This window comes from Pleurodeles waltl, chromosome 2_2, assembly GCF_031143425.1.
Source record: "Pleurodeles waltl isolate 20211129_DDA chromosome 2_2, aPleWal1.hap1.20221129, whole genome shotgun sequence".
NCBI classification, from domain to species: Eukaryota; Metazoa; Chordata; class Amphibia; order Caudata; family Salamandridae; genus Pleurodeles; species Pleurodeles waltl.
Genome location: NC_090439.1, coordinates 591,931,779 through 591,944,862, shown reverse-complemented (window position 1 = coordinate 591,944,862; position 13,084 = coordinate 591,931,779). Strand labels below are relative to the sequence as shown.

General features: G+C 42.7%; 1 protein-coding gene across 2 annotated transcripts in view; it reads left to right on the top strand.

The window, feature by feature from the left end:
- The window catches only part of PRKDC (protein kinase, DNA-activated, catalytic subunit), a 2,139,921-nt gene that overhangs the window by 114,878 nt on the left and 2,011,959 nt on the right, over nt 1–13,084 (top strand). For both annotated transcript variants that reach the window (XM_069220133.1, XM_069220131.1), the window contains exons 8-9: nt 10,474–10,529; nt 10,629–10,659. In XM_069220133.1, the coding sequence (XP_069076234.1) occupies nt 10,474–10,529; nt 10,629–10,659 (87 nt within the window). The remainder of the gene's footprint in view (nt 1–10,473; nt 10,530–10,628; nt 10,660–13,084) is intronic.

Here is a 13,084-nt window from a genome sequence, read left to right as displayed (position 1 = left end):
AAAAGAGCTCTTAGGTATTATATAGACAGAACAAAAGATTTTAGACAAACTAAACTTTTTGTGGCTTTCCAATAGCCTCATAAGGGTAATCCTATTTCAAAACAAAGATTGGGCAGATTGATAGTAAAATGTATCCAAACTCGTTATCTTAAAGCTAAAAGACAACTATTAGTAACTCCTAAATCATATTCTACTAGAAAGAAAGGAGCTTCAATGGCATTCTTAGGAAATATAGCAATGGCAGACATATGCAAAGCAGCCACATGGTCTACACCACACACATTTACAAAACACTGTTGTGTGGATGTGTTTTGTCAGCAAGCAAATGTTGATCAAGCAGTGGTTAAAACACTATTTCAAATATACATTGCATGGCCATCTTCTTTACTTACTATATATATGTACATATACAACTCTTCACTCCTTACTTCACCCTCCTGCGGGAAAACAATCTAACAAAGGACTCGATGCCCATGCCCTCTATCACCGAGAGGAGGAGTCACTCGATCTCATGACTCGAGAAAGCTTCTTTGAAGAAAAACAACTTGTAACACTCAGAGCCCAACACTAGATCACAAACAATGCACAGCATGTGAATCTGAAGCACTACATGCCAAGAAAAGATGTACAATAGGTAAGTGACATTTTCTATTTGCACTGCCTGTGCCTGGACAGGTCAAGGGGCTAGGGAGTATGATTGCCAGCTAGTTTACTTCAGGGGAAAATTATTAACATTTATGGAGCTTCGATCAGCAGTAAAAGATGTGTGATATCTCGCTTGGTTTTCTCCTGTTATTCTATCCTTGGAAGATAAGATCCCTGCATCTTTAGTTATTGGGGAGCGACCAGAGTTGGAGTTAATCTTAGATAGTTAATTTTCTTTATTGTTATGTTGTTGGTTGGATGTTTCTGGTATATCAGACGTCAATAATGTTGTCTTGTTAGTCCTGTTTATTATTAGGAGGACTATTTGAAATAACTTGCTGAAAACGTTTGACTGTTGAGGGAGATTGAGTTGTGCCCTCTCAGTGAAGAAGCACACTTTTGCTATGTAGATTGTTTGATGTTTATTAGGGCTGTATTGTCTGCATTGGAATCCATGTATCATCAGAGTTATTTCAAGTCTTAATGGTGTTGTCTGACGTTGTTAACGTGCAGAGAAGTATCTGTGTCAACCGGTGGCAGTCTGGTTGTGGATGCTTTATTATTGATTGTTTACATAAAACTGCCAGGTAGTGAATTAAGATTTTTTTTTTTGGTGCCTTTGGTCTTTGCCACAGCCTTTACTCCTTGTGTCAGATCGTGCTAGTTTTTTATGACAACATTTTCTGTTCTTGAAGCACTCAATCCTATGCCATGTTATCTACTAGTCAGTCCGTTTCTTAAATTCTCTATTTCTTGGTTACCAAAATTTGTTTTGCATGGACCACATTGCCATCTTCATTAGATTAATTTCAGTCACATAAATTCATTTACACATGTTTAATTAACTTTTTACTCCATATCAGATGGAGCAAAAAATATAAATATTAAGCTAAAAGAATAGGTAGATTCACAGAAATTAAGATCAGCGCTGAGCACATAGATGGAAAATAGCACTTTGTTTACAAATCTATATTTGGGGAGGGGTGGTATGTCTACCTGCTGGAGACGCTAGACCTGAAAAAGATTTTGATATTTAATGCCTGTGCCCCCAACACTGAGGATCCCTTCTTTTACATGCAGGACATAGTGATGCAAGGGGTGGGATCTCCCCTTTATATGGCTAGCACAAAACCCCAGATGACAGCAGCGGTAAGTGAGGTTATGCAGAACGTAGGCCTGATCGACATATTGCAAAAGAAACACCGCTCCCCTAAAGTCTGTACATGCCATTCGCTTACACATGATACCTATAGCAAGTTGGATAGGATCCTGTTGGCAGGGATCCCAGGGGCAGTGGATATGAAGTAACACACATGGCACGCTTCTTATCGGATCACTCACTAGTTAGTTAATCAATAGACTGGGGTGACACAGTAAACACCTTACATACATGGAGGATGCCAGTGAATAATGTGACAGACATGCTTGGGAGGGAGATGGTCTTGCAGGCACTGACAGACTACATGACAGTCAACTGGGGTACTACATCACACAGAGCCATGGGGTGCAGAAGCCCTAAAGGCAGTCATAAAGGGTACCTTCATGGGACTATCATGTGGAGTGAGACTGCAGCTCCAGGCAGAATTGGGGAGGGAAGAGCAGGAACTGGCCAGTATACATGGGTGCGCGCGGACATATAGCGGATATCTGGGATAGACTTGATAAGTTCACACTAACACAACGCTGACAACGCCTTCATAGGGCTCTTGACAAACTGGGGAAGCGCCAGGTCAGGATGCTCTGCAGGGTGCACACACCTCCGCTCATGGCACAGCTGAGGACGTCAGACAGGTGTGTATAGTGGAAGTATTACGTGAACACGTCCGGCGGGTGTATTTGGCAGATCCCAGCATAACCTTGGCCCATTATGTGCCGTTCTTAGAGACCCAGGAGATCCCTGAACAGGGTTGTGGCAGAGGATCTGGATGCCCATCTGGAATTGGAGTAATTTTGCACTGCATGTGCTTCCGAGGGCTAAGGCGGCGGGAGGCAGTTGATTCCCAGTGAAATGTTATCATTCATTCCCAGCTGACACCACTTAATACCTCTTGTAGGTGCCCTCAAAATATGAGAGAGGGGGAAGATATGTCTGTTTTTAAAACCGGGAGGTGACACAGCAGACCCCGCAGCCCACAGACCAATCATGATCAACACAGACGTTAACATTCTATGCAAAGCACCAGCTAACGGATTGGCCCCAACATGCCCAAACTGGTACACAAGTACCAGTGTACCAGTGCAGTTTCATCACCGCTCTGAATACCGGTTTGAACCTCCGGCACTTGGCTTATGTGCTCCATGAGGTGGAGGGTTGTGACGAGGAGATGGTGTTAGCCTCTGTTGGATCTGGCCCTTTTTGTAGGGTTATCCCCAGACATTTTGCTTTCTTCCTCCTATTTTATTTTACAACCTTTTTTTGTTGGCTTTAGGACCTTGGGCACTTTACTAATGCTAACCAGTGCTAAAGTGCATATGCGCCCTGTCTAAAATGTATTGGATATTGGCTTCTCTGTGATTGGCATATTTGATTTACTAGTAAGTTCCTAGTATAGTGCACCAGGTGTGCCCAGGGCCTGTAAATCAAATGCTAATAGTGGGCCTTCAACACTGATTTTGCCACCCACATGAGTAGCCCTGCAAACATGTCGTAGGCCTGCCATTGCAGTGCCTGTGTGTGCAGGTTTAAACTGCTATATCGACCTGGCCAGTGCACCCACTTGCCAGGTCCAAACCTTCCCTTTTACAACATGCAAGTCACCCAGTGGTGGTCCCAATGAAGCCTCGTAGGCTGGGTGCAGTGTATTTAAAAGGTAGCACATGTACCAGTGTGTTTTACATGTCCTGGTTGTGAAATACTGCTAAATTCGTTTTGCACTATTGCAAAGCCTATCTGTCTTGTGCAGTAACATAGGGATTGCCTAGAAATATCTTTTACATGTAATTTCCCATTGGGAGCAGATGGTTATGAGGTTCGGGGTCTCTGAACTCACAGTTCAGATCTTTTGGTGATGTTGGTTTTCAAATTGCGAGTTTGAAAATGCCTCTTTTAGAAAATGGGCATTTTCTTGCTTAACCATTCTGTGCCCCTGTCTGTTTGCTGAATTCACGTCTCAGTCAGGATGGCAGTTGGGGTGTTTGTGTATTCACTCTGGACCGTCACATAAAGGGAGCTGAGGTGTGCCCTGCATAGCATGATGGCCCATCACCAGGCTAATGGGTCTTCCTGAGCTAGGGTGGTGGGAGGACCTGACACTTGCACCTGAAAAGGCCTGTCCTCACCCAAAGCAGTCCCCAACCCCCTGGAATGTGTCTGGGGCCAGGGAAGCGAAAGGCGGGGTCTTGTGCCCTATAAAGTCTGCTCTTTGAAGTTCGTCTACTTTAAAGACAGAAATGGGTATAAGTAATGCACCTCTGATACTCCATAGTTGGAACACTTCTGGACTGAAGACATTCTGCCAGAAAGAAGGGCCGGTTGCTGTAGGAGATACTGCCAACTCTGCCTGTTGCTTTGTTGTGCTGGCTTGTTGCTTGTGTCCTGGGAGTGAAAGGACTGGACTTGGTTTTCTACATCCTGCTTTCCAAGGTTCTTCAAGGGCTTGAACTGAGCTTGCCTCCTGTCTCAGGGCCAGCAAAAGACTTCACCTGCCAGTGCCTGGGCTCTCTTGTTGAGAGTCCTGACTTGCCAAGTGATGCCAAATGCAGTTCCTGGGCCCTTGCAAGTGAGCTCTGGTGCAACCAAGAAGAAACTAAGCACATCGACTCCAGAGCCACTTTGGAATCGGCGCCGCTTTCCGACTCTGTTTCGCCACCTGCACCGGAGCTGTGGTCCCAGCTGAGTGCAAAGGATTGGGACCTGCAACACAGCCCAGATGCCGCTGCAGTGCCTCTGAAGTCCCGCCACAGCTGAGTGCCCAGAGTCACTGATGTCCGTAGCACCAGACTCTGCGGCAGCACCTGTGGCCCTGTAGTTTGATTGCAACACCCCAAAGTTGATGCTTCGCATCTTGGCCTGCTGGATTCGACACCCCCTCCCCCACCACACACCTTGTTAGAAGGAACTGACGCCTCGCCACCAATGTCGCCTCACCTTCCCAGTGGTAGTATGGAACCAGTGCCACACAGGCTCAAGTAATGCCTCACCTCACCGACTCTGTGCAACATCTTTGTTTCCTCATCATTTTCCAACATACTCTACCCGGGGTCTGTGCAACTCTATGACCGACTCACAGTCCCTCACTAGTGACGTCAGACTGTTGGAGGTGACTCCGTTAAGACACTGTGATAGCCCTAGTTTGTGCTTTTGTGTTTCTAAGCCCTATACTAAGATTTAATCTTTGAACATTTGTATCTTTATTTGTGTATGTTGTCTTTTTGTCGTTTTGGTCTTGTTTTACTCAAATATTGGCTATTTTTCTAAACTGGTGCTGAGTACTTTTGTAGTGTTTTCACTGTGTGTGTGTGTATGCGTGTGTGTGTGTGTACACACACAAATACTTGACACATTGTCTCAGAGATAAGCCTAACTGCTTGAGCCAAACTGCCAAGGGGATGAGCAAGGGTTATCTTAGCTGTGTGACTCCCTTGCCAGAGTGAGGGCCCCTGTTTGTTCAGGGTGCAAACCACTGCCAACTAGAGACCCTATTTCTAACTGCCTTCATAGATTTGGAGAAAGAATTCAACACTGTGAACTGGGGTTATCTCCTTGAAGTCCTGAGGGTCATGGGCTCTGGGCAACTATACTGAGGTTGGATTAGACTGCTGTATACAAACCCACGTGCCAGAGTAAGGGTAGGACAACACAGATCAGAGTTGGACGCTGGGACAGGACGGGGATGCCTGCTGTCGCCACTCCTGTTTGCATTGGCACTGGAGCCCCTGGCAGTCTGGATGTGAAGGGAGCTACAGGACTCTTGTATACAACTGGGAGAAACACACCATATAATATCACTCTGGATGATGGACTATCCTACCTCTCTTCCCGAGCCCTCCCCAGGTGGCACTGCCATTACTTTTGAGATTGTTGGACGAATTTGAAGACATCTCCGGTCTCTGTATCAGCCGAGCCAAATCCCTATGGTTTCCCTGGCGTTGTTGGCAATGCCGCAGGTGGAAAATTTACTTGAGATCGGTTTGCCCTGGGAACAGCAGCATTTCTGATATTTGGGGATCATGGTAGCGCATTCTGAGACTCTTCTACTGAGTCTAATTATAGGCTGAGTACTAGACACACTGCAAACACCGGTAGTGTTCTGAAACACGCTCCCTCTGTCATAAATGGGTAGATTGGCCATCTCTAAGATGGTAGTGATGCCATGCTGACTGTATGTCCTACAAAATTTGCTGTTTCCCATACCCGCACAGATGTTCCATCAATTGAAATCACTCCTGCAAAAGATGCAGGGTAGCATTTACCACCCTTGTCCCACCATACGAGGACGGAGAACCAGGAGCACCCACCTGTACTGTTATGCTGCACAGCTACAGCATGTAGCAAGATAAATGGATGATGCAGACAACTGGGAAAAGGGACTGTTTGCAAGTTTGGCGGAGGTGGATAAACTCCCAGCATTCTTAATGGAGGTAGCTGGGATCTCAATGGATAAGCCATATGTGGCATGACAGATGCCCTCTATTTGGCAAATCTTCGTTGTTCAGGTGCTTGGATGTTCCCCATTCAATCTGGGAAATGCCACCATGGATCCTAGTGCAGATCTGATGAATGATGGCCAATATTTCCTTCCTGGTTTGGAGGGATGGGGCTGTTCCCAAATGGGGAATTTATACACAGACGAACATTTAATCACAGTTGATGACGCCTGTACGGAATTCAACCTGGGCCTGGAACATTTCCTGCAGCACTCCGGATTGTTAGAGGTGGCCAGACAGACACGGGCCACATACCCTGCCGTGCCACGTGTCCCACAACACTGGACTTCCTTTTATCCTGAGGGTCAGGCAGGCATCTTAATACCCCACTCTACCAGGCTATGAGAACAGACAGGGCCGGACAACGACCGTGGGCCAGAGCAGCCTGGGATATTGACTTAGAGATCCCACTGGAGGATGAGAAATGGATGCGCCCATGAGCCCTTGTGAAAACTGTCTCCTGTAATGCCCGATTCAATTTGATACATTATGATTTCCTGCATAGGACCTACCTGACCCTAGTGGGATTCAGACAAATGTCACCAACCAAAACGGACAGCTGCCCTTGCTGTGACGAGCATAGAATTGGCCTCTGCACTTTTCCTGGGACTGCTTGGCGGTAAGGGACTTCTGGACCCAGCTGGTGGGCAACCTGCAGAGGATGGTGCACTTAGAGTTAAAACAAAGCAGAGATGTTGCCTATTGGGATTATTTAAAAAACATAAGGCTTGTAAGATGGCATATAGATTTGAACAACTATCATTGGTGTTGGCTAGGCACAGGGTAGCCATTGTAGATGGGGCAGCAAAATATACCAGTAATACACTGACACAGCGATGTGGCAGAATGGACATTAGCAGAGGAGACCCACACAAACTTTGGTAAACAAGATGAAAGGGTTAGCTGAGGACCTCACATCCTGGCGTGACCTATGCGACAGCTTGGTAGACCCCCATCACACTGCAAACTCGGAAGAGTCACCAACACTGATGATGATGAGGAAACAGATGGCACCTCTCAGTAGGACATGGCAATCCTCAACACGTCGGTCACAGTGTGCGACATGAGTGATGCACTGGCAAGGAAGGGGACCTGGAGACTTCAGGCAATAGTTATGAATGATGCTCGTATATACTTCCTAGAATGCCATATGAACGATTCACTGGACTCCATGATATATGCTGTATTGTTTAAAATAAAACTGAAAATAAAGGTTTTTAAAAGAATGTATGGATGATATTTGGTGCATATACTTGTAATCCTTAAAGGTTCACCTTAAACCCCGAGTCAGTCAAGGTAAATCAAAAACGGAAATAAACAGAGTTCTGAAAATCACCCAAAGTGTTCATAATATCAGCTTACCAGGAGGTAAGAAAATGTTCATCAGAGCATTATCACTCTATTCCGTAGTAAATGTGGTGCCATATTAATCTCAACTTTCATACTACTGGTGGTGTCCACCAAACAAAGTGACTTTGAGGTCTGACCCAGACACGGAAGTTCCGTAGGTACCTGACTCCGTAGATATCGATCAAATACCTCTGTACATCTATCCCATTCCTTATAATTGAAAGTTCAAAAGATGTCTGACTCTTCGCATCTCCATTATTCACTATATAAAAACAGGCCACTTAAAGGCAACCAAAATTCAATTTTGTATAAAAAAAATCAGTTAAAAATTAAATACAAAAAGAACTAGATTTAGTACCAGCCTATTGCATAAGGGGTTTGAACCCACAAACCCTTACTTGATAGTCTTTGGGGGCTTTGTATAAACTACATCTCCCCTCTCAAATTTCTGAAAAATTGGGTGCACTATTTCTTTCTATCTGAAACTTAACCAAACTCAAAATGAGTATAGACAAACTTAGAGTGTGAAATAAAGACAACTAAAAGTTCAATTCGAATAAAGAACCATTTCCAAACAAAAAACATAACTAATACAGACCCCTTGCATAAAGGTTTGAACCCACAGACACTTTAGTATTCTTTGGAATTTTCACTTACGCTATATCTTTCTTCTTAAATTTATGATAAATTCACATGCACTATTTCTTTCCACTTGAAAATTAGCTAACCTCAATTAAATTCACAGTATAAATTCATCCACATTATCTGTAGTTGAATCAGAAGGTTAACTTTTTCTAAATCTAATGAAAAAATATGCATTCCTAGCCAAACTCGTTCATTAAATCTAAGTTCATCTCTCAAATTAATTAACTAATTAATGTTGGACATTTGTACACAGATAACATAAGCTCAAAATCAAGCTACAATTTTCATCACAAAATAGAATAAACAGTTCTTTATCACTGTTCAAACCTTTTGTTGCTGTCTTAAGTTTATCCATCTAGAATGTTTCCCTTGATCTCAACATATGATCTAAATCACCTACTCTTCTTTGAGGTTTTATTTGTTCAATGTCCAAAAACCGTACATGTGAATCCATTTATACCGTACGTTTCTCCTTGAGTGGGTCACAATATCATATATAAGATCTACATTTTTTATTGCCCTCAAATGTTCTTTCCACTGGTCTTTCCATTTTCTTATTGTGGAACCTATAAACTGTAAGCCACAACTGCAAAGAATATGATGAACACAAAACTTTGAATTGCAGTTAATAAAAGCCCCGATATCAAAACTCCAGTTAATGTCACTTTCAGTAAATGTTTTAGTACCATTCTTTACATATTTACAACAGTTGCACAAACCACACTTATAGCAACCATCTGTCAACATCAGGATCTACTAACTCCCTCCTTGTGTGTTCTCCTTAGGATTACTGTATCTGGAAGTTTCACTGGGACTTAATGCATTTCATTTCCTATTTTCAGCCTTCAGAAAGGGGGTTGTCCCTGAAACACGTGTTTGCTGTGGCTGTATCATTGACGTGATGCAAGGAAGTTTTTTTTTTTTTAATTTTTAGAAAACACAACGAAGAACATAGTAGTTGAGAATAAAGACCTGTTTTGGGGTCAAACTGTTATGTGGAAAGGACTTTTTTATGCAGTTTTATTGCCTCCTGGATGCGCAAAAGTACTGAGTAACACACTATTAGGTTCGCTGTGAAAGTGGAACCTGGCACCCGGCTATGTGTCTTTATTACCCTACCAGTACTGTAAAGCTACTTTTGTAAGTGCTATATTCTAGATGACAGAAGAGTTCTGTTTTATTTGGACACTAACCATCTTAGCATGAAGGATCGAAGATAATAGCCAAATTGATATTAATCAGTTCCAGGCAGATAAAGTAGTTTAAACTGATAGATCTGGCCAGTTAAATTTATTTAACACCTGAAAGTCTTTTATATTTTCAGCTAATTGATTATGCCTTCTACTAGGTAATGTATTACCTCTGTAATGTATTTTGGAAGTATTCGAATGACACTCCCCGGTTTTCCCTGACTACTCCCACCGGCTTATCTGATCAACACTTGACTCCCAAGGAATCGTTTCAGTAGGCAGGGACATAGGTATTTGGAGGGAGGCTGCAGAGCAGAAATCGGTGGGGCACAAGCATAGTCCCAGTTAGTACCAGCTTTGGTTGGTTGCTACTTTGTAGCCATAGATAGTTGTCAAGAAATTATCCAACCACTGTGGAACTCAAGCCTTCTCCTTGTGATGTTTGAGGGTCAGAATGCCATGGCTTAGTTGCCAGCATTAGCGAGGTGATTGTGGGGTTTGAGTGTTGCTGAGCATTTCCGAGCTATGTCCAGGGCCTAGATGCTGAATGGGCCAATGAGTACAGTGCAGCCTGCCGCTTCCCTCCCACAGTTGTAGCACCACAAAGGCAGTTGGCTATTGTTCCTGAGTAGCAGAGGGAAGTTGCGGACCTCGCTGGTCTAGACCCTGAAGAAACAGGTAAGATGCAGGGCTCAGATTTGGCTATTGAACATCCAAGTCCTCTAGCCCATGCTTGATCTTTTTTTTTTATTATCATGAACTAAGTATAACATCTCCTTGAAACCTTGAAATCTCGTTTTTTTTTTTTAACTGTATTTTTTTTTAAATCATTGGAATTACCTTTTTCAGCCACATTCTGTCCAAAGGCGGAACTCTGAAACTTGCTATCTTTGAAAAAGCAGTATAGTGGAGAGACACATTTAATTTGCATGTTCCTAAACTGATAGTCATCCTGCTAAGTCTGTGCTCTAACAACATTAAAATGCTTCCTTTTCAGATGCCAGAACCTCCAAAGAGATATTTGATTATGCTGTGAAAGCTATAAATCCTCAGGTGAACATGTTTATTTGTTAATAATAAACATAAAGCATTCATTGGCATTCTTTCACCCTATGAAAATTATGTTGTTAAAATTTTTTTTTTTTATAACAGGTTGACTTCAAAAGATATGCTGTACCACTGGGTAAGAATAATTTCCTACTAGAATAGTTTGTATCAGTTTTTATTAGAAGAAAATAGCAATTTTGCAATAAACAATAAATGTTAGGCGCAATATCTCAATAGTGACTTTGGTATGTGCTAAACAAATACAGAAAATAAATCCTTGCAAAATCCCGGCAAATGGATTTTCTTAGTGGTGGAATTAACGTACAGTCTCCAGCTTATGTAGGATTACTTGTTCTGATTTTGTTTAGACATTTGATAACTTTGCAGCAAAGTAACATATTACAAAATACTACAGCGCACGTGAATGTTGTGTATTGACCAGCAGTATAGCTTTGTATCTTAGGCTGCAACATTATAAAACCAGCCGCTTGGTCAAATTTGTAGAAATTCTTTAAAGCGATTGACTCTAAAACCACAAGCCTGATTTCATAGTGTACTATAGACATCAGAGCCATGTAGAGTGACTTTACATACATCCCAATAATGGGGAAACTGTTCTGTTGAAATCTGTATATGAAGTGTAAATGCCGCCCAGTAAGCTCAAGATTTAAACAGGAAAGGTAGCTGTTGCTGAAACTTCTTAAACCTATTAAAATAAGGGCAACCTTGGTAACTTACATTTATTTGAGTTGTTTGCTGGTATTGCCCTGGTAGAATTGAAACTGGGTATGATAAGACCACTTCTCAAGAAACCAAGTTTGGACCCTGGCATCCTATCTCGTTACAGCCCAATTACCGTCCTTCCTTCTTATAAAGTCCTGTGACTTCCCATTTGTCTACACTTCTAGAAGATAATTCATTCTTGATGATAATAAGCAGGATTTTGGCCCAACAGGAGCATACAAATAGCTATGACTGTTTCTTTTTTAAGAAAATGTTTTTTTTTCTGGTTTCAAAGAAGTTAGATACATAACACATTAGCTTGTCAAACAATAATTGTAGTGTTATTTTGGGATGAGAGCTACAGATGCTGTCTAACTTTAAGTAACATGTAATGTCACCATATGTAAAATAAGCAGTATACTGCAATCGTACCAATGTAAAGCAATATGTCAATAGTGCGTTCAGATTAATACAGGCGGATGATGCTAAAAGGATATGTAATAGGTTTGTGGCGAACTGGGAAGGAGGGGGGGGCATGGGTGGATACCTGCTGAATCCAGAAGAAGGAGTTTCAAGAGTCTAGATGGGGTAGATCGGTTTACGGGCCAGATGGCAGCAGGGGCTATGTTAGTTGTTGTGTCTGATGTTAGGGGTAACCCTGTATTGGATAGATGTGTGGATGGTAGGTTGTTAAGAATTAAAGATGTAAATTAAGAATGTTTTGCCTGAGTTTTACTCTTGGTTTAGATGAAGTGATCACCTTCCATAGGAGAGGGAACATTGCAAAAAGGAAGCTCATGAGGGTGAGAGATTGTTGTTGTGGTAAAGGTACCATTAGTTGGGTGAGCAATCTTTCCCACTCTTGGAGAGATTGTTGCTGTGGTAATGGTACTATTAGTTGGGTGAGCAATCTTTCCCACTCTTGGGCTATCAGGCAGTGCCAGGTGACTTTAGCTTCTTCTCAGTGTAGCTCTAATGTCTCAGCCCTGGCCTATGTACTTATTATCTGTCTCCAAGTAACGTTGGAGGGAGGCTGAGGGCTTTTCTATTTTATTGTGGTGCTATGCTTTTCAGTGATAACGGCCAGGTCATTTAAACCGAGAGGCCGCTTTATGCTACTTGGGTAATTTGTATACTCCCAGGACTCCTTATCTTCCATGCATCCACCTTTGGGAAGTTTGAGATGGGCACAAGATTCTGAGACCCCTCAGTTCTGTAAGAGCACAATCTGAGGCAATCTCACAGCTTGTGTTTAAAATCTATTGCTGGGGAGTCACATCTGCACAATTATCCAAAGCCTTAGGTAAACTATTATGTAATTGTTTTGGGGGCTAGGTAAACCCTGTGTAATACATCAAATGGAATTAACTTTAGGCTGGTGTTCTGAGAAATCTTACAAGGATACTCCAGAGCACTCGTCCACTGTTTGCTGTGCAAGACTTTGCCAAATTTCTTCTTCCCAGGCCTCTCTCAAGGATTGTTGAGATGTCTGAGTTTGAGTGACAAGGGCTCAAGACAGTTAGGATATAAGTCTTTGGCTGCTGCCCATCGTATGGAGGGTGTGTATGGCAGTTTGTCAGAATTCTGTCCCCCGGATCGGTCTCTAATGGTGAGGACCAAATAAAGTAGCCAGACTATTATAATGTAAAAATTAACACATTTTTAATGTATTTCTTGCTGTGAGTAATGCAGGGTGCCATTTGGATGAAGAAGGGCTGTCTCAGGGAGGAGTTTGGATTCTGTTTTCACCGGCCATGCCTGCAGGCAGCTAGATTTATCCCCCTCTGAGTGAACACGGGCCACAAACCCTGAATAGCATGGACACCATATCCGTTCCA